The sequence below is a fragment of the Haliotis asinina genome, chromosome 1 (assembly GCF_037392515.1).
Source record: "Haliotis asinina isolate JCU_RB_2024 chromosome 1, JCU_Hal_asi_v2, whole genome shotgun sequence".
NCBI classification, from domain to species: Eukaryota; Metazoa; Mollusca; class Gastropoda; order Lepetellida; family Haliotidae; genus Haliotis; species Haliotis asinina.
Window position 1 is genome coordinate 78,558,987 of NC_090280.1, and position 17,662 is coordinate 78,576,648.

The window sequence follows — 17,662 nt, forward strand, 5'->3', positions numbered from 1 at the left end:
GGTAGATGCATGAAACATTTACTTGCATTATTATTTCAGGTGGAATATTGACTAGACTCACCTTTCACCTGGTGTCATCACTATTTCATAGTGATTCATAAACATTATCGCATTTGGACAATCACTGGATTGTCTGGACGAGACTCGATTTGGTTACAAACAACATCATGCAGATGTGATACTGTACTACTAATTTTTTCTGGATGTGGTGAAAAAAAGAGCTATACTGAATTAAATTTACAATTTTAACCTATTTGTATTATAGTTGTTTGTAGTTTCCTTTGTTAACAGGGTTTTATCTTTTAACTTTATGAATCAATAATAAATCTATATTTTCGCCATGATATGGATGAAACACTGCCGATGAAACTTAAAATCACAATGCACTCACTCACACAGTCGTTCAAACGTTGCAAACCTCTTCCAGTATATCATACCTCCGTGTATATATCTTATGCTTCCATAGCGGAATGTGTGAAATCACTGAATTGCCTTTATCAATTGACATGAATTTTCTGGGGCATTCGGTGTTTCCTATGGATATCATAAAAAACATGTATTTCCCTATTTGCCATAAGAGTCTATGTAAATGGAAAACATGATCACTTCCATTAGCTTCGAAGTATATTTGAGTAGTTCGGGTATGTCCTAGCTACCAATCGTGTGACTGTTAAAAACACCAGTAAAAGAACATCACCACTGGCAAACAAGGATAAGCTGAACCGGCGCAGAGAAGGCGCCTACGAGTAGTCGATGCATGACAATGAGCAAACCGGCTCATGCACGTGCAGTGTACAACGATGAAATATATATTCCGCGCGTAGGTGCACACGCCTTGGTCATAAGACTCGCGTGGTCGGTGTAGATTCGCGAAGAACGTGGGAGCCCTTCGTTTACAGTAGGCGGCATTCATACACGCCAGTAATTGCCAGGTCGGTGTTCAACTTATCCAGTGGCTGTGTATCATCGACAGAGCTGAAGTAGTGTCTATAACATGATTACTTAAACGATGCCAGCGAACACACACCTCATGGAACAGTGGTTGATTGAACGCAAACGTCGTGAAGGGTCTATTGAAACAACGATATCATTGTTTCACAAATGTCCTAAAACAGTTTCCATCTTTTCTCAATGTATTATCCCCAGTTCCTGATTGTCAGAACGTTAACACTTGATAAATTAGTCACTGACTTGTACATATGTTCATACTAGAGCAATTAGGAAGGATAGTTTGTGCAGCAAATGGATGCATGTCGTGGGTTGGGGTCCCTGGAAGCCATCCAATGAAGTATATTGAAAGAAACAAAGAAACAATGGCGAACATTTAATACATTGGGCTTTCTATGTGTGATGCATCAATGACATACCACAATGAGGACTTTTCACTAGCGTGTAGATCCAGTGAAGATATGGCTTTGGCTTGGTTTTCATCAACTCCTGATTGGTTGACATATGCCATCTATCTCTGTTTCATAGATCGACACTCTTGCTGTTGATCACTGAACTATCTGGTCTAGACTCCATTATTTACATACCGGTAACAAACAAACAAAACAAATAACACTGAAAAATATGGCAACCAACATGTTCTACCTCCTGCTTCTTCTCCTCCGGTTTCCCTTTTCAGATGAAGACTTCAAACAAACGAACTCTTGCTGTACAGACTCTCACGTGGTGTTTTGAGTAAAATCTTCACCGTTCTTTCAACATCAGAAACACACGATCGTGTGAAGTAATGCATGGTATGACCTGTGTGCAGATTACTACTTTCAGCATTACGTTTCTGCCTAATTCATTTCATGCATTAGTTGTGACATTCCTTGTACATTGTTATCGGCTTTTCAAGATGTGTGATTGTGACGTCAAAGATCATCTCCCAACCTCTGCATGGTTTATGTGGCACTGGGAAACAGGGACGAAACATCAATGTACACATACAATGTCATGCGGTAATTCACCACACCTAAGCCCATCGAAGGTCTCTTGTTTTATTTTATTTGCTTGCGTGCGTGCTTGTGTGTGGACTACGTGACTAAATATGCTGGCATGCATCGTACTTGCCTAGAAATATACACTAGGATTCTAACGTTGCATTGTGCCATAGAGCAGACCCTTCCGGCGTTCTGACGACATCGCTTGCTGTCCGGTAATTTCACGCAGCAACTGATGCCCATAACATCAAGATCCGCAGCATTAGTGACAGACTCTTTTTTACAATGTTGTATATTAAACATTAATATCATTATTAATTAGTGTTTCATATTAAATCCAAATATGAATCGTGAAGAAAAAGGTTGAAGAAAACGAATTTCACAAAACTGCCAAACAGTGACTATTTGCATTTATCTACTTACGTTTAGTGATTAAAAGCCGGTCCCTGAAGAAATGTCCCGATTTCAAGCGTAAAGGTGACGATGTTTACCTTCGATATGCAAGTACGCTATTGCAGGTGCGCAGAGTTACCGGAGGCGCGGGATTAATGGACTCGATGGTATTGATTTTTACGTCACTGAAATAATTTCTTGCTTAATACGACATGAGCATGAAAATGATTTCCTTTATTCATTTTACGTAAGATATGTCTTGACAAATATCTTACAAACCTGATAAAATTACCAATGAATTCAGGAAAGGATATAGGATGTACATGGATAATCGACAGACAGATTCTTCATGTGATAAAAAGTAATGGATCAATAAAACTATTTCCTTAAATGAATAAGCACGTCAAGTCAACAACAGAACTCAAATGGGTCACTTCAACTCCATTATCGTGGCACAAATGCGTGTCACTGTTCGTGACGTTCTCCATCAGGTTGGATTATACAGAAGAGTAACTGTCGATCTGACCTGCACATGGGTTTCTCTTCACGGAGCTCATGGTGTACCACCGCAAGTGACGTTCCTCACCACAGTAGGATTACACAGGGGAGCATCAGTTGGTTTGAACTGAATAACCACTATGATATACGTTGTCACAGTCCCTAGGATCTGAAACACACGCGTATTTTTCTGTTCAATCAAACACATCAATAACCAAAGTACAAGCGACAATAATATTAAGTCATTTCTTCTCCAAAATAGACCCGCTGCTCAGCGAGACATGCTGGTAGTACGAAGCGATCAAATGGATGGTGGTTACAGGCACGGTCACAGGACTGATTTTGGCCTCATCCTACAGTACGTTACTGTGCAAGCATCGTTCTCTCATTGGAAGGCAGAACTCAGTCTTAATGAGCCAACGCATCTTATTTTGGTCGTTAGAGGTGACTTAATGGAAGGGTCAGGCTCTGTTTGACTAATTGCATGTCACTATACCCAGCATCAGAGTGTTTTGCGAAGACTCATTTACCTACAGAAGACACCAAAGGGCTGCTAGATGCAGTGTCATCTATAAACTGTACTTTAAACCATACTGATATTAAACCACAAAGTGATAAGATGATCTACGTCTTATTATAAAACTAAAATATGCTCACCCCAAGAAGTGTTGGCATGGTGACTGTGAGAAGGCCATAGACGTCGTAGCTGATAGTTTCCCCAGTTAGTCTGGCCACGAACATATCGAGCTGTATAAGGAGAGCATATCTAAAATGAAGATGCTGACCATTGATGCATCAAAGAAATGTTCTGCAATGATCTAATGTAGCCATCCAAATACTTCTCACTGTATAATCATGTCAAGGCGATAGCTGTATAGTTGTTGTTTTTATAGGAGACCAGCTGAAAAGTAGTGGAATGCATATCTTTACAGAAATGAGATATGGTACATTGGATAAAAACGCGACTGAGAGTTTGGTGATTCATATAACAACGCACCCGTGAAAGTCCCGGGGTAGAATAGGCCTTCAGCAACCCATGCTTGCCATAAAAGGCGACTATGCTTGTCGTAAGAGGCGACTAACGGGATCGTGTGGTCAGGCTTGCTGACTTGGTTGACACATGTCATCGGTTCCCAATGCGTAGATCGATGATCACTGGATTGTCTGGTCCAGACTCCATTATTTACAGACCGTCCCCATATGGCTGTAATATTGCTGAGTGCGGCGTAAAACTAAACTCACTCACTCACTCACTCATATAACAACGTAATAACCGCAGAAACATAATCGGAAGGAATCTTGCCAATAAAGTAGCGACCCCGGAAATGATCGCATGTATACCCAGTTATTAATATAACACTGAATAGTGAGTGAGTTAATATTTAACAACACGTCGACAATATATCAACCATATCGTGACGACATCAATTTACCAATATATGAAAACCGATAAATGTAGAACATTAAAAAGACTATCATTGAAGGACAGTGTAACTACTAGAGTATCACAGCTCTTAATATATAACTAGTACGCTATCATAACCATATATCACTATAAACAAATATACACTATAAAAAGGGGATGTAAATCCCCAGCAAACTGAAGGCTGATCACCATACTAGCTACCATTTAACACTGAGTAACACAGAAGGGTGTAACCAAAAACAATGTTTAATTCTATTCTTACAGTTTGCCGTCCTCTGTCAGAAACAATCCCCTTCCTCATTTTCCATATGTATCTCAGTGGTTCATGAGCCTGAAAAAGTAGAAGTGAATCACTGGGAGAGATTTTGTTATATCGTTACATTGCAGATGTCAATCATGGACACAGTATTACGTCAGTTCACCTCTGGGTCAGCTGCTGTTTCAGTATAGTGACAATGTAGAGACAAACAACCTTAGCATGGTCATAATCAATTAAAACATAATGATTTCACACTGTTATTGTTTTTGATTTAAATTATATTTACATTTATCATAAAAATATTCGCTCGTCACGCCGAGGATCCGGGTTCGATTCCTCACATGGGTACAATGTGTGAGGCCCATTTTCTGGTGTCCCCCGCCGTGATATCGCTGGAATATTGCTGAAAGCGGCGTAAAACCAAACTCACTCACTCACTCACTATCATAAAAATAGACAAAACTCAATATACTAAATATAGAAGTGAAAAGCCACTTCACTCAAATCATTCAAGACAAAAATGGATTATTGAAGCCTTTGAGCAGCAGTCCACTTTCTGGTGAACTAATGTGGTGAACTAATGTGGTGAACTAAAATTCGTATAACTGGAATATCGCGCAGTCTGTAAACATGAGAGTCTTTACAGGACATTCACTGGACTCAGCATAGGCCTCTATGTACGTACCCTGGATACTGACGTATGACGTTGCCGTCTTCGCTTCAGACAGGCATAAATTGTTGGACCTGTTCTAATCATGATCGGAACGGATTTCATACATACTCAATCATGAATGGAACACATATCATTCGTAAATATCCATGGACACATGGGACTGACCCAAACGTGATGCACGATAATGTCTCCCCAATGTATATTATGGCAATGATAACAACACAGCATAAAGATGGATAAAAATAGATACTCATAATTTGTATGCAAATCTTTGAAAGTACTTCTTAGAATTGAACACCACTGTACATTTCATCTTCAAAACAAAAGTGAAGGTTTGAACAACTGTGTGTGACAAAGAAGAATATGAACAGTTACTTTTGTTTTGGATATAATTGATTATAGTCTAACATTACCTTTGAACTCACCAACGCTTCAAAGAACACTTTTCCAATGACAACACCAAGCACAATTGTTATTCCAAGGAACAGGTATATCAGCTCAGATTCTGTCATCGGGTTGGAAATTGCACCATACAGAAACACACAGTTTACAGGTATGCATAAGAATATGACAACAAAGTTGTAGTGACGCATGCAGTTATTCGTCTCATTCAACACATCCACCAAGCATTCGTGATGATCAACCAGAGCTTCAAGTTCATTTTCCACATTCGTGGCGCCGGACATGGACAGATCCTTGAATTTCTGAGCAAGAGACTTGAATTCGTGCAACAAAAAGGCGGTAAAAATCAAGCAAACGAGAAGGCGCCCTTGCCATTGTATTTGTGATGTGAGACTAAAGAGACCATTTAAAGCGAATCCAAAGTGTTTCCAGTAGCCAGGAAGATGACACGAAGGATAGACGTCACACAGAATAGCCCGATTGTCTCGAAAAAATGATGTAAGAACTGGACCAGACACCACACAATTAAGCAACGTGAACGAAAGAATTATCCTCAGCAATCGTAATCTGTGGGAGGAAACAAAAGTCGATTTGTACTTTTCCATATACAGATTGAATATCTGTTCTAGTTCTGTCAGATCTTTTGGCATGTCAACCAAAGAAACAAAACTAAGGTAGATAACCGCTGTGCATATCACCAGACAACCAATGAGTCTTGTTGTATGTTTTGATTCTGTAAAGCGATCGTATATTTCCATGGAATACAATGGGACATGCAGTAGGTATGTGAGGAAAACGAGTACGGCAGCTTTCTTCTTCCATCTTCTTGTGGCGTTACCTTCTCCACAGTATATCCCCCCTAGGCAGAGCACAGTGCGGATATACTGAAAGACAGAACTTGTCAAATTGGACTTTTGATGGGTATTGTCCTGAGGATCACTACTTGGCTCAATTCGTATAAACATGTTCCAGGTAAAAATGTGATTATAAGGGAATCACCACAAGATCAAATGTATACTGTGTAGAAATGTATTGTCCTCTGTTTCAAATCAATGAATTCATCTCCATTTCAGTCATCTATATGTCGCTTTTCTTCTTTGCTTGTTTTGGTTGCTAATACTCTGGTCCTATCCAACATAGGTGCGTGTCTCAATGGACAAATGACCTTGTTCGGGCACCTACCTGTTATTGTGTATACGTCGTTGTGAGAAGACAACACGACTGTTTCCCTTCTTTCGGCATAGGTTCTTCACTCAAAGTGTTAAGAGAGTGAGATCTGTATGTACAATGACCAATGGTGACACAGAAATGGTATTATTCAGAAACAAAGGCGCTGTATATTGACATTTCATCATATTTGCTTCTTCCGTTGACGTCTTCACAGATCAGTAATTTTGATGGTACTGATGATGCACACGCCCTGTGCACAGTTTTTGAAGGGCTATCACAAAGCCTTTCAACAATTAAAAACATCCATTCTGTGGAATGTTTCCATTAGTCTTTGCTTGTCAGTGTAATCGACGCACCCCCGAACAAATTGGACCCTGAACGTGTTTGCCACCAGGTCGTGGTAATGGAGGAAGCTGTAATCGTGTTTGATTTATGTACACAACAAGATAAAAACGTGTTTATTGTCTGAAGGTAACTAAACTCTAAAACGCCATATCTACGTTCTAGCCATTGTGGTTCAGAAATCCAAACATGAGTCATAGGGAGATTAAATATCCTCTGTCGATCGGGCACTTCTGAAATCCATTCTCACTGTCATACCCCAACTTGTACTTGTTATCACTATTCACCGAACCTTCAGTTCGGTAAAGTGAAAGCTAGTGATTTTAAGTCATGGATAAATCCCAATTCATCAAAAGCCACAAAGTAGTTTTATGACATTTGCTCTGATCTAAACGTTTATCGTTAGGACAATGGCGCTTACAACAAAGGATCACCAGAGAGGTGACCCATTCGCGCCCCTGACGGTTTTGTATTTCTGTGTATGCACATTGAGATTATTATTACAATAACCTCAGGCTGTCTAGATTTCCTTGTCTGTATTATTTAAAATATTTGACAAAGTTGGCAAATATAATTTATGTATTAAATATTATGTAAGATGCATAAATATTTGGCGCAGAGTATTTTGCATGACGGGAAAAAGATATCCTTGTAACAACATATTGAAACGATATGATGATAATGGTGTTACAAATTGTGTTTCGAATGTTGCTTTTTACTCGGGATTGTGGTAATATAGAGCATTTCATTTTTAATTTCAAAAGAAGACGCATACATATAAATATTCAGCACTGGCAACAAAAACTATCCAACTCAGAGTTTTCTCATATTACAGATCACTGAAGTCACTTTTAGAGCCTGAATTGTATATTATCAGTATTTCTTATGTAAAGATCTCATGAGAATTTTAGCACAATTAAAATGTCCGAAAGCAACGTTTTTATAAGACAGTTATACCACTTAACCAGCTTGTATGCCAGAAATGTAACTTGAATCTCATAGAAGATAAATATCTTTTATCGTTAATATGTTAATTTGATAGATCGTTTAGACAAAAATTTATACCAAGTAAATATCACATTTTCCCATCAAAAGAAAAATCCCAATTTCTTCTAAATAACAAGTTTTACTGTTATAAAAGGGTTATGCATATTTTTAAAAAAGATGCCTTCGTCATTATCAGTCTCCATGCAATTATCAGCTAATTAGCTTTGATGTAAAATCTGTTGTTCTCTGGGCCACGAGGTCTCTAATTCTGAATAAACAGTATATGTGACAATCCTTTTAGTTGTTGACAGAAAAATCGATGCTGATGGCTAATGGCCATGGATTATGTTGTAGTTCACTTTACACTCAAGAAGCGCGAATCGTTCAAGCAATCAGGAGGAACACAGATAACTATGAATAAGCGTTGTTTAACAAAGCTGCACACCAAAATAACGACTTTGCATTTGACATGAAACTGACAGAAAACATTGTCTTGGGATTTAAGAGAGGGAGATCAATCTGCCGTTTGACGGATACTTACGGGAACGAGTTTGAATTATTAAATATTGAAATTCTAACTTACGTGTTAAATTATACACAATTAGGTATCTAGGAATCATAGTAACGCTTACAAGATACGGTAAGTAAACAAAAACCAGCATTGGGCAAGAGTAACATACACTGTAGAGAGCAGGGTAGAGTCTGCTCTATGTAATGCCACTAATGTTGAAGATATATCGTTGCGTTTATAGACATATTCTCTAAATTCGAATTACAAGTGTTGGAATCTATATTTACAGGTGTTCAATACGTGCGCCTAGTCTCCAGTCTCCAATAAGATGCAGTCACTTAGAAACTTAGAAAACTATGCCTTGGAATTGCTTTTTTGTGCAACCATTGGCAATCACCAGAGACCAATTAGCGCCGACACAGTGCGGAGCCGTTTGAGGCAGAGAAACGCCAGGTATCGCAGGCCTTTCCGGGTCCGATCTTCACTGTTCGACATCGTCGTGCTTATCTCCAGTGGGCCAAGCATCACCGAAACTGGCGTCACCGGGAGTGCTGAACCGTAGTCTTCTCCGACGAAAGCCGCTATGGCGTCTCGACGGTTGATGGCAGCGTAAGAGTGGCGACGACGCGGGGAGCGTTTTGCGGATGATTGTGTCCTGGAATGAGACTCGTGGGGAGGTCCGAGTAAAATGGTGTGGGGTGCCGTTTCTTTCAATCACAAACTAGGCCCTATAGGGTTTATAAATAGTGCTCCTGGTAGAGGAAATGGTTCACATCTTCCCGCTATATTGATCAAGCGCTGAGACCCTTGGTCGTGCACGACGCGCATGCCAATACTACAAGAGCAGCTAAAGACTTTCTCTGTCAGCACGGCATACGAACTCTTCAGTGCCCTGCGCTTAAACCCGATAGCACACTCGTGGGACGAAATTCAGAGGAGACTCAACGATGTGCGACCAAGGCTGACAACTGGAGCTGAACTCTCTCAGGCGTATCACCGAGTCTTGGCGCAAGTTCTTATGGCCTTCATCAGCCGTCTCACCCACTCCATGTACAGGCGATGCAACGCTGTTATCAACGCTCAAGAGGCCACACACGTTTTTGACTTATGGATCGCACTGTCGCGCCACCTGGTGTCATTTTGACGGCATTTCTGATGCCGGCATTGAACCGAAAAATATATCACCTTCCCACTTTCTTTTCTCTCTTCCTTGACAGTTAGTGTGGCAACACTTGCAGCATTAAAAAAAATCAGAAACTAATGAATTTCAATATGAACATTAATTAATGTATACAAATGTAATGTAATATATACCAATCCCTATTTCCAGATGGTGCGGTGTCTTGTGTCACTTTCATTGGGTCCAGAACAGATGAAGCAAACGTCACACTAACAGCCCTTAAATATATTAATAGACACCCTAAATATAAACAATATATCATCCTTTCAGAATCCATTTCGTGCCTTTGCGTTACAGAAAAGAGTTATCTTGTAAACTTCCACTTTCAACTGAAATTATTAAATTATATAATGATCTTGCTACAGGCGCAAACTGTTTACCCAGCCACGTTGGAATGTCTGGTAAAATGGCTGATTTTACAGCTAAGGCAGCACTCAACGAATCTGTCACACTACTTTTCATCCTATACTCTGATTACAAAGCTATCATTAGATCGTATGTGACCTGACGCGAAGGAAATGGGATGCCCAAGCAGGTGTCAATGAATTACTGTACATCCTCAAGGGGTTAAAGTATTGTGAAATTATTACCCTCCTTAGAGGATATATAACACCCCAAATACTCAAGGTAAATTTACATTTACCTCTTTCTTTGTCACAAAATACTAATATGTGTGCTTTATATATATATGGCTATATTTTCCAACAATCACCAGCAGTTGGGGTCGATGGTGAGTATTTTGTGGATGATTTTTATTTATTTATCGTGAATTTAAAACTTGTTTTAGACACGAACTGGCTGAAATATTTGACTGTAAATGTTAACTTACTGACTCCCAGCCTAAAGTACTGCGTGGTATATTTTGCATAGGGGAAGAGGTGGGAACCTATCTTATCATTCTTTACACTGCGAAACTATGTATTCGTGTGTACAATATATACGTAAACGTAAACATCTCCAAACGACGCTTCCTAAGAAAGGACAAGATTTATTAAAGACGACAGTTTTCGCCTCACAAACGTGATCAAGAAACCTTACCATGTTAAGAATGGCATTCATATAACGTTAATACATTTTATCATGTTAAAACATTAAGTTGTGGACAGCCACTCCCCACGAATCTTCAAACTCTTAAATTACAGGCATAGATACACGCTCTATTGAAGGAAAGCCAAGTTCTATGGATTGTCAACTTCTTTATTATAGAACTTGGTTTTCCTGCACTTACACAACTTCTACAACTTCTAAAGTGCCTTTCAAAGAAGACACGCACTATTGTTTCATGTATAACCATGACAAGTAGGCTACATATCTTTAAGACACGGTTTACTGAAACCGGATGATCACAGGCTGACTTCCCAAAGGGATTTCCACTCCACTGAGTTGATGCTGTGACACTGTCAGTGATGGTCCTTATCAGGGTTTGATTACACAGGAGTCTGTCGATCTGAACTGCGCATCCACTTAATGAGACTCATGGTGTGCCACCGACAGTGATGTTACCCACCAAGCTTGGATTACACAGGGGGACGTCTGCCGGTTTGAACTGAACAACCACAATGATATACGTTGCCAGAGTCCCAACAATCTGAAACACAAGTTTTGTCTGTTTAACGATCATTCATCAATATTTCAGCTGCACCCAGAAGAGTATTTTCTTCAGCAACCCATGGTTGTAATATCACGTGTTTCAGGTACAGTGAAATGATTAATGTGTACCACGTGCCATCGTAACCTACGGTCTTCATATTTGTTCCCGATGGATGGAAATGTAAACTCGGCGGTCATGGCAGGTACAAAATGACACCAAGAAAGGTAAAGTGGCCGTTATGGATGACCAAATGAATCTTACGTCTATACATATAATCAAACCTCCCTATGAATATCTATTAATCAGTCAGAAACAGGACCATTTGTTCCATGTGCACTTCTTATTAAATGACAGAACTATGCTCACCCCAAGAAATGTTGGCTGAGAGATTGTGAAAAGGCCATAAACGTTGTAGCCGATCGTTTCCCCAGTGAGTCTGGTCACGAACAGATCAAGCTGTGCATTGAGAACAGATATAAAATAACAGTGTAGATGTAGAAATCGCAATTAGAAGGTGCATCACCCACTGTACTTAACAATAGCTCGGCCTAATCCACTTAGGTTCCCAAACTGACTTGAATGACTTCACCACCTCAAATTCTAATATGGCACTTATTTTCTCTCGTCTAAGAGACTTCTTTGATATGTCGACTATTGAAATTGTTCCCCGAAAATACGTATTGTGTGTAAAAGATTCTGGATATGTTTTTTTACAAAACTGATAAATATTACACTTGACAGCAGGTGATGCACAAGTCATTAAGTTGGGCGTTGTGGTGAAGTCTGCATGTTTGTCATTATAAACCCAGCTATAACATGGCATGGGGCAGTACACGTTTATCCTTAACATAAACTAGTGCGTTGGGATATGTTTAGATATTCAACAAAATTACTTACAGTTTCTCGCCCTCTTTGAGAAATGATCCTTTTTCTCACTTTCCATATATATCTCAAGGGATCGTGAGCCTCAAAAACAAAATTAAATCACTAAGAAACACATGTGATACAACAGCGAGTGTGTCTTTAAGATTTTAAGAAACAGGTCACATAACGGGTGTTCCCAAGTAAAGAGGATAGAGAGTAATACCCAAACGAACAGATGTATCGTTTTCATCATACCCACTTCAGGATTAAGTGGTGTGAAGACACAGTTCTTTTTCAGGCTTTCAGCAACCCATACTTGCCACAAAAGGCGACTATGCTTGTCGTAAAAGGCGACTAACTGGATCGAGTGGTCAACATCGCTGACATGGTTGGCACAAGTAATCGCTTCCCAGTTTCGCAGATCGATGTTCATGCTATGGATCTCCGGATTGTCTGGTCCAAACTCGGTTATTTACAGACCGCCGTAATATAGCTGGAATATTGCTGGGTGCGGTGTAAAACTAAACTCACTCACTCACTTTTCAGCAAAACGTGCACTGAGAGACACCACTGCAAGGCTGCGACATCATTTCATACCACACGATTTCATCGACTAAATTTTACTGATTTCAGAAAGCAAAATCTGCGGGTTTGACCATACGAGTATGACACGTAAGGACATGATCTTTTACTCTAGCTTTTACTCTATATACAGTCGAACACCGTTGTGTCGAACTCTGATAAATCGATATCTAGGTAGTCTCGATATAATTTCTCGGTACCGGAAAATCCTTTATTATTTATCATTGTCTGAACTCTTTAACTCGAAACGGATGTGTCGATATTTCGGTTATTTCGATATGATTTCATGGTACCGACAAGCAAAATTACACTTTTAACTCAATAGTTGCACGTAAAGTCCATATGCACCTAATTTTCTCTGACAAATATCCTCCTGAACTGTGACATCTCCATCCCCACACACGGCGTGAACCAAAGGTAGCAGTAGTGTAAGCTAATTAAGGCTAATTGAGTTGTAGGTATCATTTGTGTGTTTATCTAATTAGGACGTACTCCCAATTTGAACTAACACTCCTGATAACGGATTATAGTTTCGAATCAAAACACAGTGAGAATCTAATTAGTGACTTGTGTCATCTCTTGACAAGCAATTGACTGTTGAGTTATTATTAAATTGCCGACTGAGAAATTCGGATTAGGAGTCGATTGAACGCTATTGTGTTATGGGGTCTATAAAATGTCACCAAATGGTAGGGTTGACAAGATTACCATGTGTATTTCAGATGTCTGTGGACAAATAAATAACAGACATGTTATCAACTGGTTTCTTTTGTTTTCTCTCATTTCTTTTATGTTGGTATGTAATGATATGCCCAACTCGGATGTGTCGATATTCGAATAAGTCGATATATTTCCCTGATCCCGTAAACATTTAGACAACTGTGTTCGACTGTACTTGTGCATAGTGTCGCATTACCTTTGAACTGACTAACCCTTCCAGGACCACTTTTGTGCCCACAAAAGAAAGTGCGGCGCATATTCCAATACATAAGAAAATCAGTTCAGGTTTGGTCAGTTGTTTGGAAATGGCAGCATACAGAAACAAACAGTTTATGGGTATGCATAAAACGATGACAGAAAAGCTGTAGTGACGCATGCAATCATTTGTAGTATTCAGCACATCCACCAAGCATTCGTGATGCTCAACCAAAACTTCACACTCCCTTGCTACATTTGGGGCACCGGACATGGACAGATCCTTGAATTTCTGAACAATTATCTGGAATTCTTGTAGCAAGAATTTGGTAAAGATCACGCAAACGAGAAAGTGCCCTTGCCACTGAATGTGTGACAGTAAGTTGAAAACAGCATTTAAAGCAAATCCAAGGCATTTCCAGTAGTCTGGGAGATGACACGAAGGGTAAACGTCACACAGAATATCCTCATTGTTTCTGTAAAGGAACATCTGAATTGGACCAAATAATATAGATGTTACCAGCGTGAATGAAATCATTATCCTCAGCAATCTTAATCTGTTGGAGGAAAGAAAGTTTGATTTGTAGTGTTCCTCATACGCGTTGAACACATGTTCCAGCTCCGCCAGATCTTTTGGCATTTTGACCAAACTAACAAAGCTGAGGTAGACGTTGGCAGCGCATATCACTTGAAAACCGACAAGTCTCAACGTGTGCCGTGATACCCTGGAGCTATCGTATATTGCCATAGCATACAGTGGAATATGTACTATGTATAAAAAGAAAATGAGTAGGGCAACCTTCTTCTTCCATCTTCGTGTAGCATTGCCTTCTCCACAGTATATCCCTCCAAAGCAGAGCAATGTTCGAACATACTGAAATAGAACGGTTGTGAAACTGGACTTCTGCTCAGTATTGTCCTGGGGACCATCACTTGGCTCAATTCGTATAAACATGTTCCAGTTGAAAGTACGGGGAACGTTGGTGTAATCACGTCAGATGTATTGGCATCTTTTGTCTGCAAGTGGAGTCCATAGCACAAAGCTCAAGATCTGTCTGCTGATGTATAACTCCTGTCCTCTTTGGGTATTGGAAGCTTGACGTCTGATATTTGTTTGGTACTGTATAACACAGATGTGTGTCTCCATAGACACGGGTCTTTGCCCAGCAGATAATGGATCCAGCATCAATGGCTGATCTCAGTTGACAGTGTGTCTGTTAAACGTTTTAAGCCCAAGTGAGTTGGGCATGGGTTGTACCGTCCCCAAGGGTGAAGAGAATGAAGTCACTGGGTAGGCAGTGACCAGGTGACGAGGGTTAGAAAAGTGGAAAAGCAGGCGCTGTATACATGCAGTATATTATATATGTTTCTGCTCGTGGGATTGGTAATGTGATAATGGATAGGACATTTTCCTTGTTTTCAGACAAATTTAGAAACTCTCCTTACAATGGATATCATACACTGATGTCAACAACTGGACACCCATTCTATTAAACTATCCCCATTAAGAGTAATTACTTCGTTTATCAATGCCATCAACGAATTAGAGCCTGATGGTAATGGGGGAAATTATGTACAACGCGTTTGTTGTCTCTAACGTTATGTAAAATCTACAACGCCAAACACACATTTGAACCATTATGGCTTAGTTAATGCAAGAATGAGTCATCAGGAGATTATATGCTCTAATCGATCCAGTGCACTTCGGAAATGGATTTCCCACAGTTATACCACACCACTGCTTCTGAGCCATGATGTAAATTCTGTTCCGTTATGCTAATGAATTCAAGTAACTTATGACGTCCTCAGTTCATCAAAGGAAGCCAGATTATGACTTTGAACGTTTTGGGGGGTTTACTACGGGAACACTAACCCTGCCAACATGCTGATTGTTGTGGTTTCATGAAACGGTCGTCGAATTAGATTGCATGACAATTTTTTGGCGCGCAATGTTATGTCTGTCCCTTGACAGGCAGGCTCAAGTGTTTGATAGTGCATCATAACTACAGTATAGAACGAATACAGTTGATTGTTTAGGCCGAGTAGACTAGAATAGTTCCAATGGGTTTGCTAATGGTATTTGGCCATGTAAACACAAAGCGGTATTTTAGTTGGATTATCACATCTTTGAATGGTATTTAATTAAAACAACTTCCAATCAGATCAATGTGGAAAAAAATGACCAAATATATTCAATTTCCTGTCGAAGTTTTAAAGGAAGCCAACTTCATAGGTATTGTTTCTTTTATCACCATTCACACAATAAATGCCTGAAGAAATTGATTACAGGTATATGAAAAGTTGTTTCAAATTGAAACTGGGAAGGGGTCGTATAAAGATCGTAAAAATAGAATAGAAGCATTAGATTAACCAATCACCAAGGCGTGAAGCTTTGCCGTCGGAACTTCAAACTTGCCTAAAGCTACGCCACCTTATCTGTAAAATTAATCATTTTTCAAATTGCGTTACACTAAATCCAGCACTGCGTAATCACTGTGGGGGTACATTCTAATTAGATAAACACAAAAGTGACACCTGCAACTCAATTAGCCTTAACTTGCTTACAATACCGCTGCCTTTGATTCAGACCCCAGCGTGTGCGGAGATGGAGATGTCACAGTTCAGGTCAAAAGGCTAAAAAGTTTAGTTGAGTGAAAAGTGTAATTTTGCTTGTCGGTACCATGAAATCGTATCGAAATAACCAAAATATCGAGACATCCGTATCGAGTTAAAAGAGTACAGATAATGATAAATAATGAAGGATTTTCCTGGACCGAGAAATCAAATCGAGACAACCTAGATATCGACTTATCAGAGTTCGACACAGCCGTGTTCGACTGTATATACAAAGCTAGAGTACCAGATCAGGGCCCCGTTTCACAAAGCTCTCGTAAGCCTAAGATCTCGTAACTTTTCTCGTAGTATCCGTAGCTCCTGTGTTACAACATAAGAGGCACAATGGCTACGAGAAAACTTACGAGATCTTAGGCTTACGAGAGCTTCATGAAACGGGGCCCTGGTCCTTACGTGTTATACTCGTATGCTCAACCCCGCAGTTTGCTTTCTGAAATCAGTAACATTCAACTGATGCAATCGTTTGGTATGAAATGATGTCCCAACCTGGCATTGATGTCTCAATACACGTTTTGCTGAAGAGTGAGTGAGTGAGCGAATTTAGTTTACTCCATACTCAGCAATATGCCAGCTATATTACGGTGGTCTGTAAATAATCGAGTCTGGGTCAGACAATCCAGTGAACAACAGCATGAGCATCGATCTGCGCCACCGGTAAGTGATGAAATGTGCCAACCAAGTCAGCGAGCCTGACCACCCGCTCTCGTTAGTTCTCTCATACGACAAGCATAGTCGTCTTTTATAACAAGCACGGATTGCTGAAGGCCTATTCTACCCCGAACCTTCACGGGTCCCCGAGGTTTGATGGATGTGAAAAAGGCATTTGAAGCACAAAAACAAGCCCAGAATATTGTTTGTGATATTTCACTTCCACGTTTTCATGTATCTAGATCAATGATTAGTTGTTTACTAACAGTACATAGTAACTGAAAGCTCCATGATGTCATTGACCATAATCCTCCTTCTTGTACCGTTACTTGATTACTGGCAAACTGTGTCTTCCCAGTGCTCATACCATCAATCCATAAATATATAAAACGACGATGGAAATATGACAACGTGCTGAATTCAAACATATTGTTCGTGTCACTAAACATATTTATTGGCGTAACTATTTTTCAAGTATTAATAAATATTTTAGTCTAAAACTATACGTATCTGTAGTCCTCATATCCGTTGTACACCAGGCAGAGGCAGGCAGAGGCGGTAGTATTGTGAGCAATATTCATACGCCTAATGCTGAGCTGTGTATATATAAGGCTAGTTATTGTGGACACACGGACACACACGAATAACTGGAGAAC

General features: G+C 39.8%; 2 protein-coding genes across 2 annotated transcripts; both read right to left on the bottom strand.

Moving 5' to 3' along the window:
• Window positions 1-2,877: 2,877 nt before the first annotated feature.
• Window positions 2,878-6,547, bottom strand: LOC137275633 (uncharacterized). The gene is made up of 4 exons (XM_067808182.1): window positions 5,594-6,547; window positions 4,511-4,579; window positions 3,480-3,569; window positions 2,878-2,991 (listed from the first exon to the last, which is right to left on the bottom strand). The coding sequence occupies exons 1-4, from the start codon at window positions 6,545-6,547 to the stop codon at window positions 2,878-2,880; spliced, it is 1,227 nt and encodes a 408-aa protein (XP_067664283.1).
• A 4,699-nt stretch (window positions 6,548-11,246) lies between these two features.
• On the bottom strand, window positions 11,247-14,679 carry LOC137275649 (uncharacterized). The gene is made up of 4 exons (XM_067808183.1): window positions 13,726-14,679; window positions 12,261-12,329; window positions 11,730-11,819; window positions 11,247-11,360 (listed from the first exon to the last, which is right to left on the bottom strand). The coding sequence occupies exons 1-4, from the start codon at window positions 14,677-14,679 to the stop codon at window positions 11,247-11,249; spliced, it is 1,227 nt and encodes a 408-aa protein (XP_067664284.1).
• Between the last annotated feature and the right edge of the window lie 2,983 nt (window positions 14,680-17,662).

Excerpts from the sequence above, each read along its gene's own strand:
- LOC137275633 (XM_067808182.1), bottom strand. The coding sequence starts at position 6,547 with ATGTTTATACGAATTGAGCCAAGTAGTGATCCTCAGGACAATACCCAT. Across the intron at positions 4,580-5,593 it reads AAGCGTTGGTGAGTTCAAAG|GCTCATGAACCACTGAGATA; the intron begins GTAATGTTAGAC and ends CTACTTTTTCAG. Across the intron at positions 3,570-4,510 it reads CTGACAGAGGACGGCAAACT|CTCGATATGTTCGTGGCCAG; the intron begins GTAAGAATAGAA and ends CTCCTTATACAG.
- LOC137275649 (XM_067808183.1), bottom strand. The coding sequence starts at position 14,679 with ATGTTTATACGAATTGAGCCAAGTGATGGTCCCCAGGACAATACTGAG. Across the intron at positions 12,330-13,725 it reads AAGGGTTAGTCAGTTCAAAG|GCTCACGATCCCTTGAGATA; the intron begins GTAATGCGACAC and ends TTTGTTTTTGAG. Across the intron at positions 11,820-12,260 it reads CTCAAAGAGGGCGAGAAACT|CTTGATCTGTTCGTGACCAG; the intron begins GTAAGTAATTTT and ends CTCAATGCACAG.